This window comes from Chiloscyllium punctatum, chromosome 51 (assembly GCF_047496795.1).
Source record: "Chiloscyllium punctatum isolate Juve2018m chromosome 51, sChiPun1.3, whole genome shotgun sequence".
Taxonomy (NCBI): Eukaryota; Metazoa; Chordata; class Chondrichthyes; order Orectolobiformes; family Hemiscylliidae; genus Chiloscyllium; species Chiloscyllium punctatum.
This window is the reverse complement of record NC_092789.1, coordinates 42,258,177-42,280,350: the sequence shown is the minus strand read 5'-3', so window position 1 is coordinate 42,280,350 and position 22,174 is coordinate 42,258,177. Positions and strand designations below refer to the sequence as shown.

General features: G+C 50.2%; 1 protein-coding gene across 1 annotated transcript in view; it reads right to left on the bottom strand.

Annotated features, from left to right (window-relative positions):
* LOC140470516 (uncharacterized) overlaps positions 1 to 22,174 on the bottom strand; it is a 58,440-nt gene that overhangs the window by 6,436 nt on the left and 29,830 nt on the right. The window contains exons 3-12 of the mRNA XM_072566620.1: positions 8,003 to 8,053; positions 7,672 to 7,686; positions 6,595 to 6,678; positions 6,149 to 6,248; positions 5,614 to 5,670; positions 5,454 to 5,485; positions 5,088 to 5,198; positions 4,788 to 4,832; positions 3,500 to 3,513; positions 2,383 to 2,464 (exon numbers count right to left, since the gene is read on the bottom strand). Coding sequence (XP_072422721.1) covers positions 2,383 to 2,464; positions 3,500 to 3,513; positions 4,788 to 4,832; positions 5,088 to 5,198; positions 5,454 to 5,485; positions 5,614 to 5,670; positions 6,149 to 6,248; positions 6,595 to 6,678; positions 7,672 to 7,686; positions 8,003 to 8,053 — 591 coding nt within the window. The remainder of the gene's footprint in view (positions 1 to 2,382; positions 2,465 to 3,499; positions 3,514 to 4,787; positions 4,833 to 5,087; positions 5,199 to 5,453; positions 5,486 to 5,613; positions 5,671 to 6,148; positions 6,249 to 6,594; positions 6,679 to 7,671; positions 7,687 to 8,002; positions 8,054 to 22,174) is intronic.

The following is a 22,174-nucleotide window of genomic DNA, read 5'->3' as shown; positions in this document are numbered from 1 at the left end:
CTTCTCCTTACTCTGCCTCGCTGTCCTCTTTTCTCTCTCTCCCTTGCTGCCCTCTACTCCTTCTCCGTAGCGGTCCTCGTTTCTCTCTCTGTACCTCGCTGCCCTGTTCTCCTTCTCCCTCTCTGCTTCCTTCTGCTTCTCCCTCAGTGCCCACCACTCTCTCTCTCCCTCGCTGCCCTGTTCTCTTACTTTCTCTCTCCCTCGCTCCCTGTCGCGGCCCTCTTCTCCTTCGCCCTCACTGCCCTCTTCTCTCTCTCACCCACTCGCTGTCCTCTTCTCTCTCTCCATCTCTGCCGTCTTCTCTTTCTCCCTCACTGCCCTCTTCTCTCTCGCTTTCTCTTTCGCTGCCCTCTTGTCTGTTTCCCTCGCTGCCCTCTTCTTTTTGTCTCTCCATCGCTGCCCTGTTCTCTCTCTGTCACTCTTTCTGTCGCTGCTCTTCTCTCTCTCTCTCACATTCTATCTCTCCCTCGCTGACCTCTTCTCTCTCTTTCCCATGCTACCCTCTTCTTCTAACATTCTCACTCTCCATCTCTCTCTCTCACTCTGTCTCTCACTCTTTCACTGTCCTCTTTTATCTCTCTCTCTCTCCATCGCTGCCCACTACTCTCTCCATCGCTGCATTTTTCTCGTTCTCTCTCCGTCGCTGCCCTCTTCTCCTTGTCCCTCACTGGCCTCGTCGCTTCTCCCTCCCTGTCCTCTTCTCCCTTTCTCCATCACTGCCCTCTTCTCTCTCTCACTCCTTCGCTGCCCTCTTCTCTCTGTCGCTCGCTGCCCTCTTCACTCTCTCTCCCTCGCTGCCCCCTTCTCCGTCTGCCTCACTGACCTTTTCTCCTTCTCCCTCGCTGCTCTTTTCTCCTTCTTCTCGCTGCCCTCTTCTCCCTTGCTGCCGTTTTCTCTCTCTCTCCCTCGCCGCCCTCTTCTCTCTCCCTCGCTGCCTCTTCTCCTTCTCCCTCGCTGCCTCTTCTCCTTCTCCCTTGCTGCCCTCTTCTCCTTTTCGCTCGCTGCCCTCTTCTCCTTCTCCCACGCTATCCACGTCTCTGTCTCTCACTCTTTCACTGACCTCTTCTATCTCTCTCTCTCTCTCTCTCTCTCGCTTTCTCTCTCTCTCTCTCTCTCTCTTTCTCTCTCTCTGTCTCTCTCTCTCTCTCTCTCTCTCTCTCTCGTTTTGGCTCCCCTGTTCTCCTTCTCCCTCGCTATCCTATTTTTTTTTCTCTCTCTCTCTTTCATTGTCCTCTTCTCTCTCTCTCTGTCCATCACAGCCCACTTCTGTCTCCCTCGCTGCCCTCTTGTCCTTCTCCCTCGCTGCCCTCGTCGCTGTCTCCGTCGCTGCCTTCTTCTCCCTCTCTCCATCACTGCCCTCTTCTCTCTCTCACTCCAGCGCTGCCCTCTTCTCTCTCTGCCTCGCTGCTCTCTTCTCCTTACTCTCCCTCGCTGCCCTCTTTTCTCTCTCTCCCTTGCTGCCCTCTACACCTTCTCCGTAGCTGTCCTCTTTTCTCTCTATGTCCCTCGCTGCCCTCTTAGCCTTCTCCCTCGCTGCCCTCTTCTCCTTCTCCCTCGCTGCTTCCTTCTCCTTCTCCCTCAGTGCCCACCTCTCTCTCTCTCCCGCGCTGCCCTCTTCTCTCACTTTCTCACTTTCTCTCTCCCTCGCTCCCTTTCGCTGCCCTCTTCTCCTTCGCCCTCACTGCCCTCTTCTCTCTCTCTTTCTCTTTCTCTGCCCTCTTGTCTGTTTCCCTCGGTGCCAACTTCTTTTTGTCTCTCCATCGCTGCCCTGTTCTCTCTCGCTCACTCTTTCTGTCGCTGCTCTTCTCTCTCTCTCACATTCTATCTCTCCCTCGCTGACCTCTTCTCTCTATTTCCCATGTTACCCTCTTCTTCTCTCATTCTCCCTCTCCATCTCTCTCTCTCACTCTGTCTCTCACTCTTTCACTGTCCGCTTTTCTCTCTCTCTCTCTCTCCATCGCTGCACTTTTCTCTGTTTCACTCCTTCGCTGCCCTCCTCTCTCTGTCGCTCGCTGTCCTCTTCACTCTCTCTCTCCCTCGCTGCCCCCTTCTCCGTCTCCCTCACTGACCTTTTCTCCTTCTCCCTCGCTGCACTTTTCTCCTTCTCCCTCGCTGCCCTCTTCTCCCTCGCTGCCGTTTTCTCTCTCTCTCCTTCGCCGCCCTCTTCTCTCTCCCTCGCTGCCCTCTTCTCCTTCTTCCTCGCTGCCCTCTTCTCCTTCTTCCTCGCTGCCCACTTCTCTCTCTCCCTCGCTGCCTCTTCTCATTCTCCCTCGCTGCCTCTTCTCCTTCTCGCTCGCTGCCCTCTTCTCCTTCTCGCTCGCTGCCCTCTTCTCCTTCTCCCTCGCTATCCACGTCTCTCTCTCTCTCTTTCATTACCCTCTTCTCTCTGTCTCTCTTTCGCTGCCTTCTTCTCTGTCTCTCTCCCTCGCTGACCTCTTCTCTCTCTCTCTCTCTCTCTCTCTGTCTCTCTCTCTCTTTCTCTCTCTCTCTCTCTCTTTCTCTCTCGTTTTGGCTCCCCTGTTCTCCTTCTCCCTCGCTATCCTATTTTTTTTCTCTCTCTCTCTTTCATTGTCCTCTTCTCTCTCTCTGTCCATCACAGTCCACTTCTGTCCTCCTCGCTGTCCTCTTGTCCTTCTCCCTCGCTGCCCTCGTCGCTTATTCCCTCCCTGCCTTCTTCTTCCTCTCTCCATCACTGCCCTCTTCTCTCTCTCACTCCAGCGCTGCCCTCTTCTCTCTTTGCCTCGCTGCTCTCTTCTCCTTACTCTGCCTCGCTGCCCTCTTTGCTCTCTCTCCCTTGCTGCCCTCTACTCCTTCTCCGTAGCTGTCCTCTTTTCTCTCTCTTTCCCTCGCTGCCCTCTTATCCATCTCCCTCGCTGCCCTCTTCTCCTTCTCCCTCGCTGCTTCCTTCTCGTTCTCCCTCAGTGCCCACCTCTCTCTCTCTCTCCCTCGCTGCCCTCTTCTCTCACTTTCTCTCTCCCTCGCTCCCTCTCGCTGCCCTCTTCTCCTTCGCCCTCACTGCCCTCTTCTCTCTATCACCCACTCGCTGTCCTCTTCTCTCTCTCCATCTCTGCCGTCTTCTCTTTCTCCCTCACTGCCCTCTTCTCTCTCGCTTTCTCTTTCGCTGCCCTCTTGTCTGTTTCCCTCGCTGCCCTCTTCTTTTTGTCTCTCCATCGCTGCCCTGTTCTCTCTCTGTCACTCTTTCTGTCGCTGCACTTCTCTCTCTCTCACATTCTCTTTCTCCCTCGCTGACCACTTCTCTCTCTTTCCCATGCTACCCTCTTCTTCTCTCATTCTCCCTCTCCATCTCTCTCTCTCACGCTGTCTCTCACTCTTTCACTGTCCTCTTTTCTCTCTCTCTCTCCATCGCTGCCCACTTCTCTCTCCATCACTGCACTTTTCTCTGTCTCTCTCCGTCGCTGCCCTCTTCTCCTTCTCCCTCACTACCCTCTTCTCTCTCTGTCTCTTTCGCTGCCCACTTCTCTCCTTCTTGCTCGCTGACCTCTTCTCTCTCTCCTTCGATGCCCTCTTCTCAGTTTCCCTCACTGCTCTCTTCTCTCTCCTCCTCTCTGCTCTCTTCTCTCTCTCTCTCTTTCTCTCTCACTCTGTCTCTCTGTCTCTCTCTCTCTGTATCCGTCCCTCGCTGCCATATTCTCTATCTCTCTCCCTCGCTGCCCTCTTCTCTCTCCCTCCCTCGCTGCTCTCTCCTCTTTCTCCCACGCTGCCCTCTTCTCCGTCTCCCTCGCTGCCCTCTTCTCTCTCCTCCTCGCTGTTCTCTTCTCTCTCTCTCCTTCGCTGCCCTCTTCTCTCGGTCCCTCGCTGCCCTCTTCTATCTCTCTCTCCCTCGCTGCCCCCTTCTCCGTCTCCCTCACTGACCTTTTCTCCTTCTCCCTCGCTGCTCTTTTCTCCTTCTCCCTCGCTGCCCTCTTCTCCCTCGCTGCCCTTTTCTCTCTCTCTCCCTCGCCGCCCTCTTCTCTCTCTCCCTCGCTGCCTCTTCTCCTTCTCCCTCGACGCCCTCTTCTACGTCTAGCTCGCTGCCCTTTTCTCTCTCCTCCTCGCTGCCCTCTTCTACGTCTCCCTCGCTGCCCTCTTCTCTCTCCTCCTCGCTGCCCACTTCTCTCTCCTCCTCGCTGCCCTCTTCTCTCTCTCTCCCTCGCTGCCCTCTTCTCCGTCTCCCTCACTAACTTCTTCTCCTTCTCCCTCGCTGCTCTTTTCTCCTTCTCCCTCGCTGCCTTTTTCTCTCTCTCCCTCGCTGCCCGTTTCTCCTCTCTCTCCCTCCCTCGCTTCCCTCTTCTCTCTGTCCATCGTTGCCCTCTTCTCTCTCACATACATACGCTGCCCTGTTCTACGTCTCCCTCGCTGCCCTCTTCTCCCTAGCTGCCCTCTTCTCCCTCGCTGCCCTTTCTCTCTCTCTCCCTCGCTGCCCTCCTCTCTCTCCCTCGCTGCTCTCTGCTCCTTCTCCTTCGTTCCCCTCGTCACTGTCTTCCTCGCTGCCCTCTTCTCTCTCTCTCTACATCACTGCCCTCTTCTCTCTCTCTCTCTCTTTCTCTCTGTGCCCTTCTCTCGCTCTAACACTCGCTCTCGCGCTTTCTCTCTCTCTCCATCCATGCCCTCTTCTTCTCTCTCTCTCCCTCTCTCTCCCTATCTGCCCTTTGCTCTCTCGCGCGCTTTCGCTGCCCTCTTCTTTTCACTGTCTGTCCTCCTCTCTCTCTCTTTCGTTGCCTTCTTCTCTGTCTCTCTCCCTTGCTGCCCTCTTCTCTCTTCATCGCTGCCCTCTTCTCTCTCTCTCTCCATTGCTGCCCTCTTCTTTCTCTTTCCCTCGTTGCCCTCATCTCCTTCTCCCTCGCTGCCATCTTCTCCTTCTCCCTCGCTGCCATCTTCTCCTTCTCCCTCGCTGTCCGCCTCTCTTTCTCCCTCCTTCATTGCCCTCTTCTCTCTGTCTCTATTTCTCACCCTCTCTTCCCTCTTCTCTCTCTTTACTATGCGAACCCCTTCTCCTCTCGCTCTCCCTCTCCATCTCTCTCTCTCTTTCTCTCACGCTTTCACTGTCCTCTCCTCTTCTCTCTCTCTCTGTCTCTCTTTTTGGCTGCCCCGTTTTCCTTCTCCCTCGCTATCCTCTTTCTCTCTCTCTCTCGCTCTCTCTCTTTCATTGCCCTCTTCTCTCTCTGTGTGTCCATCACTTCCCTCTTCTCCTTCTCCCTCGCTGCCCTCGTCTCCCTCTCTCCATCACTGCCCTCTTCTCCCTCTCTCCATCATTGCCCTCTTCTATCTCTCACTCCATCGCTGCTCTCTTCTCCTTACTCTCCCTCGCTGCCCTCTTTTCTCTCTCTCCCTTGCTGCACTCTACTCCTTCTCTCTAGCTGTCCTCTTCTCTCTCTCTGTCCCTCGCTGCTCTCTTCTCCTTCTCCATCGCTGCCCCCTTCTCTCTCTCTCTGTCACTCGCTGCCCTTTCTTCTCTCTCTTTCCCTCGCTGCCCTCTTCTCTCTCTCTATCCCTCGCTATCATCTTCTCTCTCTCTATCCCATATCTCCTTCTCCCTCGCTGCCCTCTTTTCTGTCTCCTTCGCTGTCCTCTTCTTCTTCTCCCTCGCTACCCTCTTCTGTCTCTCACACACACTCTCTCTCTGTAGCTGCTCTCCACTCTCACCCTCGCTGACCTCTCCCATTTTTCTCGCTGCCCTCTTATCTCCATCGCTGCCCTCCTCTCTCCCTTATTGCCCTCTTCTCTCTCACTCCCTCGCTGCCCTCTTCTTTCTCACTGTCCCTCGCTGCTGTCTTCTCTCTCTCCCTTGCTGCCCTCTTCTGTCTCTCCCTCGCTGCCGTCTTCTCTCTCTCCCACCGATGCCCTCTTCTTTTCCTCTTCCCCTCTGCCCTCTTCTCTCTCTCTCTCCCTCGTTGCCCCCTTCTCTCTCTCTCTCTCCCTTTCGCTGCCCTCTTCTCTCTCTGCCCCTCTCTGCCCTATTTTTCTCTTTCTCTCTATCCCTCGCTGCCCTCTGCTATCTCTATCCCTCGCTGCCCTGTTGTCTCTCACTCTCTCTCTTGCAGCCCGTTCTATTTTTGTCTGTCTGTCTCTCTCTCTCTCTCTCGAGCAATCCTCTATTCTCTCCCTCGCTGCCGTCACATTTATGACGCTGTCCTCCCATATCTCTTGCTGCCTTCCCATCTCCCTCGCTGCCCTCCCCTATCCCTCTCCCTTGTTGACCTCCTCTCTCCCTCTTCCTCGCTGCCGTCTTCTCTCTCGCTCGCTCGCTGCCCTCTTCTCTCTCCATCGCTGCCCTCTTCTCTCTCTCCCCTTTCAGTGCCCTCTTCTCTCTCTGTCCCTCGCTGCCCTTTTCTCTCTCTCTCTGTCCATCGCTGCCCTCTTCTCTCTATCTCCATCACAGCCCTCTACTCTCTCTCTCTCTTCCTCGTCGCCCCCTCTCTCTCCCTCGCAACCCTCTTTTAACTCTCTCTCTCCCTTGCTGCCATCTTGTCTCTCTCCCTCGCTACCCTCTTGTCTCTCGCTGCCCGTTTGTCTGTCTCTATATGTCTCTCTTTCTTCCTCGCTGCCCTCTTCGCTCTCTATCCCTCTCTCTTGCTGCCAGATTGTCTGTCTGTCTCTCTTTCTTTCTTTCTTTCTCTCTCTCTCTCTAGCTGCCCTCTTCTCTCTCTCTCTCCCTTTCTCTGACCTCATCTCTCTCTCTCTCTCTCTCTCTGTTGCTGCCTTTTTCTCTCTCTCAGACACACACTCACACACACACATACTCTCTCTCTCTGAAGCTGCCCCCTACTCTCAACATCGCTGCCCTCTCCCATCTCCCTCGCTGCCCTCTTCTCTCCGTCATTGCCCTCTTCTCTCTCTCCCTCGCTGCCGTCTTCTCTTTCTCCCTCACTGTCTTCTTCTCTCTCTGTCTCCCTCGCTGCCCGCTTCTGTCTCTCCCTTGCTGCCGTCTTCTTTCTCCCTCGCTGCCCTCTTCTCTCCATCCACCTCTCTGCCCTCTTCTCTCTCTCTCTGCTTCGCTGCCCTTTTCTCTCTCTCTGCCTCGCTGCCCTCTTCTATCTCACTCTCCCTCGCTGCCCTCTGCTATCTCTGTCGCTGCCCTCTTCTCTCTCTTTCCTTTGCTACCCTCTTCGTCTCTTTCTCTCTCTTCCCCCCATTTCGCTGCCCCCTTCTCTCTCTGTCCCTCGCTGCCCTTTTCTCTCTCCCTCTGTCCCTCAATGCCCTTTTCTCTCTCTTTGTCCCTCACAGCCCTTCACTCACTCTCTCTCTCTATCCCTCGTTGCTCTTCTATCTCTCTCTCGCTTTATGCCCTCTTCTCTTTCTTTCACTCGCTGCCCTCGTGTCTCGCCCTCTCTCTCACTGCCCGTTTGACTGTCTGTCTGTCTTCTCTCTCTCTCTCTCTCTCTCTCTCTCTAGCAGTCCTCTCTTCTCAACCTCGCTGCCATCCCATCTTTCACGCTGCCATCCCAACTCTCATGTTGCCCTGCCATCTCTCTTGCTACATTCCCATCTCCCTCGCTGCCTTCTGCCATCTCTGTCGCTGCCCTCTTCTCTCTCTTTCCTTCACTGACGTCGTCCTTCCTTCTTCCTAGCTGCCCACTTCTCTCTCTCTCTCTTTCTTTCTGCCCGCTTCTCTCTCTCCCTCGCTGCCCTCTCCTATCTCTCTCTCCCTCGCTGCCATCTTTTCCTGCTCGCTCGCCGCCTTCTTCTCTTTTTCTCTCTCCCTTGCTGCCCTCCTCTCTCCCTCCCTTGCTGCCCTCTTCTCTCTCTCTCTCCCTCGCTGCCCTCTTCTATCTCACTCTCCCTCGCTGCCCTCTTCTATCTCTGTCGCTGCCCTCTTCTCTCTCTTTCCTTTGCTACCCTCTTCGTCTCTTTCTCTCTCTTCCCCCCTTTCGCTGCCCTCTTTTCTCTCTGTCCCTCGCTGCCCTTTTCTCTCTCCCTCTGTCCCTCAATGCCCTTTTCTCTCTCTTTGTCCCTCGCAGCCCTGCACTCACTCTCTCTCCTCTCTCTCTCTATCCCTCGTTGCCTCTTCTCTCTCTCTCTCTCGCTTTATGCCCTCTTCTCTTTCTTTCACTCGCTGCCCTCGTGTCTCGCCCTCTCTCTCACTGCCTGTTTGTCTGTCTGTCTGTCTCTCTCTCTCTCTCTCTCTCTCTCTCTAGCAGTCCTTTATTCTCAACCTCGCTGCCATCCCATCTCTCACGCTGCCCTGCCATCTCTCTTGCTACCTTCCCATCTCCCCTCGCTGCCTTCTGCCATCTCCCTCGCTGCCGTCCTCTAACCCTCTCCCTCACTGACCTCCTCCTTCCTTCTTCGTAGCTGCCCTATTCTCTCTCTCTCCCTTCCTTTCTGCCCTCTTCTCTCTCTCTCTCTCCCTCGCTGCCATCTTCTCCTGCTCCCTCGCCGCCCTCTTCTCTCTCTCTCTCCCTCGCTGCCATCTTTTCTCTCTCTCTCAGTAGCTGCCATCTACTCTCACACTTGCTGCCCTCTCCCATCTCCCTCGTAACTCTTCTCTCTCTCTCCCTTGCTGCCGTCCTCTCTCCCTCCCTTGCTGCCGTCTTCTCTCTCACTTGCTGCCCTCTTCTCTCTCCCTTGCTGCCGTCTTCTCTCTGTCTCTCCATCGCTGCCCTCTTCTCTCTCTCTCTCTCCCTCGCTTCCCGCTACACCCTCTCCCTTGCTGCCGTCTTCTCTCTCTCCCTCGCTGCCCGCTTCGCGCTCTCCCTCGCTGCCCTCTTCTCTCTCTCTCACTCCCTCGCTGCCCTCTTCTCTCTCTCCCTCACTGCCCTTCTCTGTCTCTCTCTCTCTATCTCTCTCTCCCTGCCCCATTATCTCTCTTTCCCTTGCTGCCCTCTTCTTCTTCTTCTTCTTCTTCTTCTTCTTCTTCTTCTTCTTCTTCTTCTTCTTCTTCTCTCTTTCCCCCTTTTCACTGTCCTCTTCTCTCTGTCTCCCTCACTGCCCTATTCTCTCTCTCTATCCCTTGCTGCCCTCTTCTCTCTCTATCCCTCGCTGCCCTCATGTCTCTCCCTCTCTCTCGCTGTCCGTTTGTCTGTCTCTCTCTCTCTCTCAAGCAGTCCTCTATTCTCTCCTTCGATGCTATCCCAACTCTCACGCAGCCTTCCCATCTCTCTTGCTGCCCTCTCCCATCTCCCTCGCTGCCCTCCTCTCTCCGTCTCCCTCGCTGACCACTCACTTCCTCTCATTGTTGCCCTCTTAGCTGTCTCTCTTCCTCGCTGCCCTCTTTTCTCTCTCTCTCTCTCCCTCTCTCCCCGTCTCTGCCCTCTTCTCTCTCTCTCGCTGCCCTCTTTTGTCTCTCTCTCTCTCTCTCTCCCTTGCTGCCCTCTTCTCTCTCTCTCTCTCGCTCGCTGCCCTCTTCTCTCTCTCTCCCTCGCTGCCCTCTCCTCTCTCTCTCTCTCCCTTGCTGCCCTCTTCTCTCTCTCCCTCTCACTAGCTGCCCTCTTCTCTATCTCTCCCTCGCTGCCCTCTTCTCTCTCTCTCATTCCTTCGCTGCCCTCTTCTCACACCCTCGCTGCCCTCTTGTCTCTCCCACTCTCGCAACGCTCTCCTCTCTCTCTCGCTGCCCTCTTCTCTCTCTTTCCTTTGCTACCCTCTTCTTCTCTCTCTCTCTGTCTCTCCCCCTCCCTTTCGCTGCCCTCTTCTCTCTCTCTGTCCCTCGCTGTCCTTTCCTCTCTCTATTCCGAGCTCCCTCTTGTCTCTCTCTCTCTCGCTGCTAGTCTGTCTGTCTCTATCTCTCTAGCAGTCCTCTATTCGCTCCCTCACCGCCCTCCCATCTCCCTCGCCGCCCTCCTCTCTCTCTCCCCCTCGCTTCCCTCTTCTCTGTCTCTCTCTCTGTCACTGCCCTCCTTTCTCTATCCCTTGCGGCCCTCTTTTCTCTCTCACGCCCTCACTGCTCCCTTCCGTCTCTCTCTCTCTCTCTGTCTCTCTCTAGCTGTCCTCTTCTCCTTCTCCCTTACTGCCTTCTTCTTTCACTCTACCTTGCTGACCTCTTCTCTCTCTCCTTCGCTGCCCTCTCCCATCTCCCACGATACCCTCTACGTTGTCTCCCTTGCTGCCTTCCCTTGCGTTGTCTCGGATGTCTCAATCTCTCTGTCCTATTTTCTCTCTCTGTCTCTCTCTCTGTCTCTCTCTCTCCCTCTCTCTCTCTCTCCGTCTCTCTCTCTCTTTCTCTCTGTATCTCTCTCTGTCTTTAGCTCTCTTTCTCTCTCCTTCGCTGCCCTCTTCTCTCTCTCCCTCACTGCACCCTTCTCTCTCTCTATCACGCTGCCTTCTTCTCTCTCTCTCTCCCTTGCATCCATCTTTTCTCTCTCCGCCATGCTTCCCACTTCTCTCTCCTTCGCTGCCCTCTTCTCTCTCTCCCTCACTGCACCCTTCTCTCTCTCTATCACGCTGCCTTCTTCTCTCTCTCTCTCCCTTGCATCCATCTTTTCTCTCTCCGCCATGCTTCCCACTTCTCTCTCCCTCGCTGCCCTGTCCCATCTCCCTCGCTGACCTCTACGCTGTCTCGCTCGCTGCCTTCCATTGCGCTTTCTCGCACTCTCAATCTCGCTGTCCTCTTTTCTCTCGCTCTCTCTCTCTCTCTCTCTCTCTCTCTCTGTGTATCTCTCTCTTTCTTTCTCTCTGTCAGTCTGTGTTTCTCCCTCCCTTTCTCTCTCTCGTTGCCCTCTTGTCTCTCCCCCTCTCGCTGCCCTCTTCTCTCTCTCCCCTGCCCTCTCTCTTGCTGCCCGATCTCTCTGTCCCTCGCTGCCCTCTTATCTATCTCTTGCTGCCTTTCCTTCTCTCTCGCTGCCCTCTACCTTCTCGCTGCCCTCTTCTGTTTCCCTGCCCTCTCGCACTTGCTCGCTCTCTTTCTCTTTCTCTTTCCCTCGCTACCCTCTTCGCTCTCTCTCCCTCGCTGCCCTCTTCTCTCTCAGTTCCTCTCCCTCACTGCCCTCTTGTCTCTCCCTCTCCTTTGTTGCCCTCTTTTCTCTCTCTATCCCTCTCCCTCGCTGCCCTCTTGTCTCTCCCTATCTCGCTGCCCTCTTGTCTCTCCCTCTCTCGCTGCCCTCTTGTCTCTCTCTCTGTGTCTGTCTCTCTCTGTTTCTCTCCCGCTGCCCTCTGTCTTGCTGTCCTCTTCTCTCTGTCTCTAGCTGCCCTCTTGTCTCTGTCTTGCTGCCTTTCCTTCTCTCTCATTGCCCTCTACTCTCTCGCTGCCCTCTCCCTCGCCCTGTCCCTCTGTCGCTGCCCTCTTGTCTCTCCCTTTCTTGCTGCCCTCTTCTCTGTCTCTCTGTCTCTCTCTCGTCCTCTCTCGCTGTCCTCTTGTCTCTGTCTTGCTGCCTTTCCTTCTCTCCCGCTGCCCTCTTCGCTCTCTCTGCTTGCCCCCTCGCGTTCTCTCTCTCTCGCTCCTGTTCTCGCTGCTCTCTTCTCCCTCTATCCCTCCTTCACTGGCCTCTTGTCTCTGTCTGTCTCGCTGCCCCATTTCTCGCTCATTCTCTCTTCCTTGCTTCCCTCCTCTCTCTCTCTCTCTTCCCATCTCTCTCGCTGCCCTCTTCTCTTGCTGCCTGTCCTTCTCTCTCGCTGCACTCTCCTGTCTCGATGCCCTACCTCTCTCGCTGCTGCTGCCGTCTTCTCTCTCTGCCTGCCCTCTCGCTCACGCTCTCTCTGTCTGTCTCTCTCACTCACCATCTCTTTCTCTCTCTCTCTGTCGATCTCTCTGACTCTCCCTCACTCTCTCTCTGTCTCTCTCTCTCTCTCTCTGTCGTCTCCCTTCTCCTTCTCTCTCGCTGCCGTTCCCTCTCTCGCTGTCCTCTTTTCTTTCCCTCTCTCTCGCCGCCCTCTTCTCACTCACTGTCCTCTTCCTCTCTCCCTCTCACTCTCTCTCTCACGCTGCCCTCTTTTCTCTCTCCATCTCTGTCGCTGCCCTCTTTTTTTTCTGTCTCTTACTGACCTCACCACTCTACCTTGCTGCACTCTTCTGTCTCTCTTTCTCTCACTGCCCTATTTTCTCTCCCTCTCTTTCACTGACCTCTTTTATCTCCCTCTCTCTCACTGCCCTTTATTCTCTCTCTCTTGCTGCCCTTTGTCCCGCTGTCCTTCTCTCTCTGTCTCTCTCTCTGTCTCGCTTCCCTCTCTCTCGCTGCCCCTCTCTCTCTGTTGCTGCCATTTCATCACCCTCTCTCACTGCCCTTTTTTCTATCTCTCTTGCTGCCCTCTGTCTCCCTGACCCCTGTCTCTCTCTCTTGCTGCTCTCTTTCGTCACCCTCTCCCTTACCGCCTTCTCGCTGTTCTTTCCGCTCTCTCTCGCTGCCCTCTCCCATGTCCCTCGCTGCCCTATTCTCTCTCTTGCTCTCGCTGCCCTCTTAGCTCTCCCTCTCTCTCTCGCTGCTGTCTTGTCTCGCCAACTCTCGCTGCCTGCTTCTCCATTTGTCTCTCTCCATCTCTCTCCATCTCTCCCTCTTTCTATGCTGATGCCCTTGCAAGACCTCTTTGCTAATAACCTCCAGATTATTTCCTGTGTCACTTGCTCGCAAGAGGAAGAATAGGACCATATGGTAGATGACTGTGTAACTAAAGAAGTGTTGCAGGGGGCAGCGAATCAGATCTTTCAATCATTGGGAACTTTTCTGGGGCAGAAGTGACCTGCTCAAGAGGGACGGGTTGCACCTGAACTGGTGGGGTTCCAATATCTTGTGGGCCTGGTAGGCTCGTGCGACAAGGGAGGGCTGAAACTAAAGTAACAAGGGGGTGATAACCTTAACAGCAGGGGTGTAAGTGCAAGCTTGGAAAGAGATACAATAATCAGAAATAGCAGATTGAAAAGACAGGTCCTGGCTGGAACAGGACAAGTACCATACAAATACCTTTTGGCTTCAGTTGCTTTTATATCAGTGCAATAGGGCTGACAGGTGAGGCCAATGAACTCTGGGTGTGGATCATCTCGTGGAACTGGGATATTATAGATGTTGCAGAAACATGGTGAAGGAATGGACGGCACTGCCAGCTAAATGTGCCAGGATACAGGTGCTTTAGGATGGATAGGCCTGATGGAAGAAGGGAAGGGGAGCTACATTTTTCTTTAAGGCGAGCATCACAGCAGTAGGCGAAATAGCTGGAGGATTATCCAGTGAGGATTGTTGGTTGAGCTCAGAAGGAAGGGGATGGTGACCTTGTTGGGAGTTGTACTATAGGTCCCCAAGAGTCAATGAGAATTAGAGGATCAAAAATGCAGGGAGATTGGGGAGACACGCAGGCCAGTAGGATTGTCCTATAAGGGGATTTTAATTTTCTCAACATCGTCTGGGATTGCCAGAGCATTAAGGACTGAGATGGAGTGAAATTTGTGCAAGGGAGATCATGCCTCACAAATTTGTTGGGTTTGTTTGATGAAGCGTCCACAAAGGTTGACGAGTGCAGGGCTAGACCAGGTCACGGAATCCAGGAAGAACTAGCAAATTGGATAAACAATTGGCTTCATTTTAGGAAGCAAACCGTAAAAGTGGAAGGATGCTTCTCAGATGAGAGGGCTGTGACTAGTGGAGTGCCTTAGAGGATAATACTGGGTACATTACTGTGTGTTATCTGTATCTGTGATTTTGATGAGAATGTACCATGCGTAATTAAGAAGTTTACAGGTGGACAATGAGGAAGTTTAATAGAAATTGCAGCAGGACCTTGATCAACTGAGGTAGTGAGCCAAGAAATGGCAAATGAAGTTGAATAGGTTTGAGGTCTTGCACGTTTGATGAGCCCAGTTTCCGATCCAAGCTCCTTTAGCAGGATGTGGAGCTGGTCTGGAGGATCTTTGTTCAAGAAGTCAGGATGGTAACGATATGGATGAGCCGTACATGATCAGGCGAATAAATCCCGGTATTGATGCTCATCTTGGTTTTTGTAGGATTTAAATTGCAAGGGGAACGCGGTGTCATCATGAGATTTGGGAACTCAATCCCCATTGCTCGTGTCACTCTGCATCACACAGGAGCCCCGCAGTCAGCCGAGACCACAAAAGGCAGAAGAAACGTCCAAACTGCTCGAACTTTCTTCTTTTGACAGACGCCTCACTGCCGGTTCATGGCCGAAGTTTACCATATCGAAAGCCTTACCCAAGACACCAATAGCAGCAAGGAATGGATAGTAAACGTGCTGATCCAGAAGAAGAAGCTATTGTATTCGATAGGAGACTGTCATCCAATGCTGATTTCTAATGTTATAGGCAATTCGCGAAGGGAATCTTCTATTCATATTTGTGAAATTCCAGTCTGCAGTCATAAACTGTGCATGTGCCGGCCTCTCAGCGCGATTTCCGAAATAGTGTTCAAAGAGGAGGACGTTATTACTGTAATTCAAACATATTCTTCCAATTCCTGCAAAGCCTGATAAGCCACAATATGTCAAGTGCTCGTCCAGACATTGTTTTAAAATTTTGAGAGTAACTGTATCCACCACCGTCTCATTACACATCTCTGGGTGAAAAGAACAAATCGTATCTCCCTGAAACCACTTGATCCTTCACCTTAAACTGATGCTCTCCGGTTTGAGACAGATCTGCCGTGATTTGACAATGATGAACCTGTCACGTATCATTCAGAAAGTAGCAGAGAGGATTGATGAGGCTCATAGTTGAAGGAAGAGTCGTAAAAAATGTGGCCAGAACAGCGCAGCAAAATAGAGTGCTTTAGAGAGAAGGGACAATATCTCCAATGATGAGACTGATATGACCTGGACACTTTCCAGTGCGGCTGATGAGATCATTTCACTGGGCAGGTATTTGCCAACTGGTCTGGAGCGTGGACCCAGAGTGAACATTCGGAGAGAAACAACAAGATGAACCAAATGACTTCAGGGGAGGTAGCCCCACCTCAGGAAAATCAAAATTATTCACCACTCATACTTAATTGAAAGAGGCAATAACATGGAAATTAAACATACTTTGAATTCATGTACAGGCACATTATTTGGTAAACAGTATTGGCGAGATACAGTGGCAGATGTTCAACCCACCTGCCCCCAATAGAAGGTATGCAGGAGAGATAAGAAAATTGATGAAGGTAAATGTTGCAGTGCTTGTGTGAATGAGAGGGAGAGAGAGAGGATGCCCCACACCGAGAAGACATTGTGACCATGTATTAGCAGATCTTTGTGGTAACTGAGACACATTATGCAACTGGTTCACTTTGAGATGGTACAGTGCAAGCTGTGAATACCCAGGAGAGGTTCAAGATGAACAAAGTGAGGAGGCATCTCACCCAAAAAAACTGGATCTAATTTCCAGGAGATTGAGTACACACACAGCCATGGGATGTTCTTAATGAAGATTTTGTTCTGTCACAATCACAGGAGATACTAGACAGGAGCAAACCGTAAGGCAATTGTTTCCCTGGAGTCTGCTCCATTTTTCAAAATGATCATGACTGATTCTGTTGTCTTTGGAATTTCACGTTGCTCCATCCGCCTCCAATAACTTTCCATTTCTCTGTCAAAAGAATCTGTTTATCTCCACCTTCAGAAATCTACCATATGCAACTTCCACCACCTTCTGAGTGCACAGTGTACCACAGTCACAGAAAAGATTCCTCAGAGAGACAAAGAGAGAATTCTCATCTCAGACCGGAAAGCAAACCCCCACCCTACTCCATCCTGCCCCCCCCCCCCCCCCCACTGTAAATCTGCTCCCCTCTCATTCCAGAATGACCCATACCAGGAAACATCTCTAACCAAGTCTGCTTTGACCAGGCGGTTCAGTATCTTACACTTATTAATCAGGTCACATCCTTCCCTCCACTCCCCCTCACTTCACCAAACTCCCGTGGGAGCAAGCTCAGTCAGTCCAACGTTATCTCGTCTTTTCAGGGAATCAACTCATGAAACCTCCTTCTCCACCAGTTCCAACAAATTTACATCCATCTTTTAATAAGGAGCCCAGAACAGCACACCATACTCCAGATGAGGAAACTCCCGCACCCTGTACAATCCCATTTAAGTTCATTCTGTATTGTCATAAAGGGCGACACCACATTAGCCTCCTTCACTATGTATTGTGCACAAGAACTACTTGGGACTTATGCACCTAAAGACGTAAATCACTCTACTCCTCGGAATTTTAGAGGCATATAATCATAGAGATCTGCAGCACAGAAACAGACCCTTTGGTCAAAGCCGTCCAGACTGAACAGATATCAAAGAACAAAGAGAATTACAGCACAGGAACAAGCCCTTCATCCCTCCAAGCCTGTGCTGATTCAGATCCTCTATCTTAACCTGCTGCCTAGTTTCAAAGGGTCTGCATTGCTCTGCTGCCAGTCCATACATATATCTGTCTAGATACATCTTAAATGACGCTATCGTGCCCATCACTACTATGTCTGCTGGCAACGCATTCCAGGCACCCACCACCTTCTGCAGAAAGAGATTTCCACGTTTATCCCCCGTAAACATCCCTGTTATCTTGAATTCGTGATCCATAATAGTTGAGACCCCATGCGCAGAAAGAGCCTCTTGCTATTAACCCTCTCTCTACCTCTCCTGATTTTGTCGATATCAATCAGGTCCCTCCTCAACCTCCTTTCGAATGAAAATACCAAAATCTCTTCATAGCTAGAACTCTCCAAACCAGGCAATGTCCTGGCCAACCTCTTCTGCACTTTCTCTAAAGCGTGCACATTGTTTTGATAATGTGGCCACCAGAACTGTACGCACGATCCAATTGTGGCTGAACCAAACTCCAAGATAACTAGAACATGACCTGTCAAACCTTGTACTGAATACCCCATCCCGATGAAGATATGTCTTCTTGATCACTCTATTGATACATGTTGTGACCATCACAGAACAATGGACCTGAACACGCAGATCTCTCTGGCATCAACTTTCCCCAGGGCTTTTCCATTTTCTGTATAATTCACTCTTGAATTAACTGTTCCAAAATGCATCACTTCGTATTTGCCCAGATTGAACTGCATCTGCCATTTTTCTGTCCAACTCTCCAATCTATCTATATTTTGATGCAGTGTCTGACAGTCCCCTTCACTATCTACGACTCCAAAAATCTTGGTGGCATTTACAAACTTGTTAATCAGACCATCTACAACTTCATCCAGATCATTTATCTAAATCGCAAACCACAATTGTCCCAACACAGAAGGAGAACTTCACAGCCCTGCCTCCCAAATAGCACCTACTTGGCGACATACAGCTTCATTCTGAATCCAATGTAACAATATTAGCACTGCACACGGTTCCTGTCTTCACAAACACTTGTTAGAATGCAGTTCACATAATCTGCGCACCTGTGACCTCGGTGTATTCTGGTGATTAAATGGCGGTAGTAATTTCCATTTTTCTGTTTTTTTGTACTGTTAGAAATGCGGAAAAATGTTGTTTTTGCAGATATAGAAAAAGCATACAGAAAAGGGGTACAGCAAGAGAACTATTAACTCTGCAGGTGTTTAGGGAAGAGTTTCACTACTTTTCAGTGTAAAATTGTGGCTAATTAAATACTACCTTTGGTGTGTAATTATTATAGCAAATAAGTTCTTTTTAAAACTTATGTTTTCGGCAAAATGCTGAGATAACCGAAATGCTTGGGCTATACAAAATGGTACAAGTTAATGAAATGTCCGAGGATGGAATGTACCAGCAGAATTGATACAAAACGTTAAACCAGTTCTTGATGTACTGTCGACAAAATAATGTGTGTCAGCAATTACAGAGAGGAAGGTTGCCAACCTGGGGAAGGGGGCAATGGGCGTGGAGCATAGATGGGCAGGAGCAAAATACTAAGAGAGATTGGGTAATGCAGGAGTCGGAAGAGGTGACCTCACGCAGCTCAAAAGTATAACTGTGTAGTAGTTTGAATAATCATCACTTCAATTGCTTTCTGCAATTGGGGTCCTTTCTTGCAAGGTCATCGAATGAATTGCCTTGTTTCCAGAATTGTTGGTCTCGTCGAAAATTTTATTGAGTTTGTTTCTTACAGTACCTCAGTGAGACCACTGGCGGAAACCCAACTCTGTTCGATTGTTCACATCAATAAACATGTTTCTCCTTTTATTCTGTTTCCTAGCTCCGCTTGTTGCATGTATTTTAGAAAGAAGTTACTGGAGTGATATGTGTTAACTGTGTTTCAGTGATGGTCGAGGGGGCTTACGCAGACACCAAAAGAGAAAAAGTGGACGAGCAGTAACCTGGATGAACACAGCAAGACAGGCAGCATCAGGAGGTCGCGAAGTCAACGCTTCAGTTGTGTGCAGAAAGGTTAGACTCGAAATGTTGACCTCCACTGCCTGATACTGCCTGGATTGCGGTCTTCTTCCAGCCTCCTGCTTGTCTACCTTGGATTCTATCATCTGCAGCTTTGTTTTTTTGTCTCTGCTCAAAGAAGAAAAATAAGTATGCAATGCTGGAAATCATTTGAGTTTGTGAACGTAGAAATTTGTCATCTCATCATTCAGATTCCATTTGATGCTTTCAATCCAATGAGTCATGAAACACGCACCAGCTTGTTTCATCACTGGATCTACCCTACTGTTGTCAATCCTGAATGGACTCACAAACCCTTCACATTCGTATCCATTGTGTTTTGTTTTTGCCATTGTTTACCGATTATTTACTTTTGTTTGCTACTTAACTATGCGATCTGCACGCATTGCTCGCAAGACAAAGATTTTCACTGTGCCTCGGTACACGTGACAATCTATTCAATTCAAATCAATTCAATTCAACACTACTTTCTCAGCTATGTGATAGAAATGGATGACACTAACAAGCTTTCATTGTTGATATCTTATGACACATTCAAATACGTGTCTTAACATTATGACAGAGAGGAAGCGGGGAGCCAGGAAATGAGTAACATACATTGACAGCCTTCTCATGTACTGGCCTTTTGTTAGGCTAACACTGGAGGATCGTGTGCAGTTATGGTCACCACTCGACTGCAGGCATGGAGACGATTTAAGTCGAATGCAGAAGAGGTAACGAGAATGTTGATAGATTGGATTATATCAACAACAAAGAGAGATGAGACCGACGGATTGCTTTTGCTGAAGCGTTGGAGTTGATGAGCGTTGTGGATACGTCAGCAAAATCTTTTTTTTACCCTCAGAGCGAAAGTATCAAATACAGTGGGCTTAAGTTTCAGGTGATGGAGAAAAAAGGAAAAGAAATGCGTGGAGAAAGTTTATCAGACAGGTGGTTGGTGTCTAGAATAGACTGCCACTGGGAAATAGTGGACATGGATAAGATAGAAAGGCTGAAGAGCTGTTTAGATAGACACATGATAAGGCACAGAATAGTGGAATGAAGGCCATGTGCAGGTTGTTGGGAACAGTTCAGAATGTCATCATGATAGACACTGACATGATGGATACAATGGATTGCCAAAGGGCAGTGTATTTTCAAATAGTGGCAAGATATGCTTGGGCTGTTTTCTCTGAAGCAGAGAAGGTGCCGGGAGATCTGTTTGAGATCTATAAAATTGTAATGGGCATCAGCGGAGGAAACAGAAAGCAGGTGCTCCCCTCTGTTGAAGTGTCAACAAAACCAGGCGGGTGTGGGGGGGGAGGGGGGGGGTGGTGGTGGGGGGTTGGTGGTGGTGGTAGTACTTGAAATTGAAGGTCCGCAGGGTTTTGATGTTGTATGGTGGGTCCGTTCTTAGTATTACTGCAGCACAGCGCCAGTAACACGGGCTCGATTTCAGGCTTGGGTGGCTGCATGGAACTTGCAGATTCTCCACTGTGTCTGCGTGGGTTTCATCTAGGGACTCGGTTTTACTCCCACACCCCAGAGATCTGCAGGTTACATAAATTAGTCATGCTAAATGGTCCATAACATGTGGGTTAGGCATGGGAACTTTTGCCTTTCAGGGATGGCTTCAGTCTGGGTGGGATGCTTTTTGGGAGTGTTGATGTGAACTTGATTGCTCTCCACCGCTGCTCCCTCACCACCCAACGCCTTGAGGAAGAATGTCTCATCTTCCGCCTCGGGGCCTTCCAACCCCTTTGCATCAATGTCGACTTCACCAGTTTCCTCATTTCCCCTCCCCCCACCTTACCCCAGTTCAAACCTTCCAGCTCAGCATTGTCCTTATGACCTGTCGTACCTGCCAATCTCCCTTCCCACCTATCCGCTCTACCCTCCTCTCTGACCTACCACCTCCATCACCATCCCCATTCACCTATTGTACTCTTTGCTACTTTCTCCCCAGACCTCCCCCTGACACCCACCCCAAACCCACATTTATCTCTCCACCCTGGAGACTTCCTGCCCGATTCGTCGATTTTCCTGCTCCTTGGATGCTGCCTGACCTGCTGTGCTTTGCCAGCACCACTCTGATCTAAACTCTGGTAGAGGAGACAGTTAACCTAAGAATGTTAAGGATTTGCGAAATATTTAATAGTTGCTGGGATCTGCAAGTTTTAACTATGGGGATAGACTGGATGCTTTTTTTACCATGGAACAACGGAGGCTGAAAAGTGAACTTACACATGTTTATGGAGACATGAGACTCACGCATAAGATGAATACACAATGTCTTTTTCTCAGAGATAGAGAGTTCAAAGCGAGAGAGCATAATTTAAATTGAGAGGGGAAAGACTTAAAAGGGGACTTTTTTGCCGCAGTGGTACTGCCTGTATGGAATATGCTTCCAGGTGAGCGGTAGAGGCTGTTACAATTTAAATATCTAATCTGCATAGGTACATGAACCGGGAGGGTTGAAAGGGATATTGTCCAAATGTTGGGAAATGGGGCGAGATTAATTTCGGATATCCAGTTTGCATGAATGAATTGGACTGATCGGTCTTTTTCTGTGATGTTCAACTCCACGACTCTAAATGTGATCTCTTTCCAATTCCCAAGTCAGTCCTACATTCCCCAAACAGAAAGAAATCTCCTCTTTCGTTGACTGGTGCTCATCTTGTGTTTTACCAAGAGTTACTGGTATAACATCAACTGCAGATCTCTACACTTCTCTGAGACACGTCTACTCAGTCCTGACATTTCAGGGGAATCACAGCAAACCATGGATGACACATACCCTCAACCTTACTTTCCAAAGTGAAATTTGAGCAATGATCGTGAATTAATTTCAGACACCCACAAGGCGTCGAAGGTCAAAATCTCATTGCAGAGACCAGCATACTATATGAACAGACACACATTTGACAAACTTTATTGACATTACAAACATAATGAGTGGGAATCAATACAAATTGTATGAAAACTAACCGCTGTCGCCTGGGAATGATCATGAATCGGTACTGATCTCACCACAGAAATCCACAGTCTTCTGGGCATTATCCTACCTACTGTTTGAATAAGACTCTCATTACTTGGTGTTTTCTTTGCCTTATTTCACCATCATATTTCATAGCTTAAATAAATATTCCGAAAACAGAGACAAGTAACTGAACACTCAGTGGATAGTCTGGAAAGTGTGGGAAAGTATTGGAGTTTAGAGAAAATATTTATAACTAATTGGAGAGGACATATAGATGAATAACTCTCACTTGTTGTTCTGCGAATAAGTTAACTGTCAGGTAATGAAGAATGTATAAAGTAAATTATTTGTAGAATCCTTATAAGGTGGATGTAAGCCATTAAGCCCATTGAATCCAAACCGACCCTCTCACCCACAATTTAGATTGTGGCAGGAAACCGGAGCACCCATAGGAAACCCACGAAGGCAAGGGAGAATGTGCAAACTGCACAGCAACAGGATGTTTCTTTGCTCGCTGAGCTGCAAGGTTCATTTCCAAATGTTTCATCACCCTACTAAGCAACATCTTCAGTGGGCCTCACGTGAAGCCCTGCTTCTGATTCCTGCTTCCGATGTATATGTTTGGGTATCTTTGCGTTAGTGATGTCATTTCCTGTGGTGAAGGTAATTCTTGGTGTTTTTCTCAGGAAGTGGTAGATGGAGTCCAACGCAATGTGTTTGCTGTTACAGTTCCGGTTGGAATGCCATGCTTCTCGGGATTCTCGTGCGTGTTTCTGTTTGGCTTGTCCTAGAATGAATGTGTTGACCCAGTCGAAGTGGTGGCCTTCCTTATCTGTATGTAAGGATACTAGTGAGAGAGGATCATGGCGTTTTGTGGCTAGTTGATGTTGATGAGTCCTGTTGGCTAGCTTTCTACCTGTTTGTCCAGTGTAGTGTTTGTTACAGTCCTTGCACTGTATTTTGTAAATGATATTAGTTTTGCTTGTTATC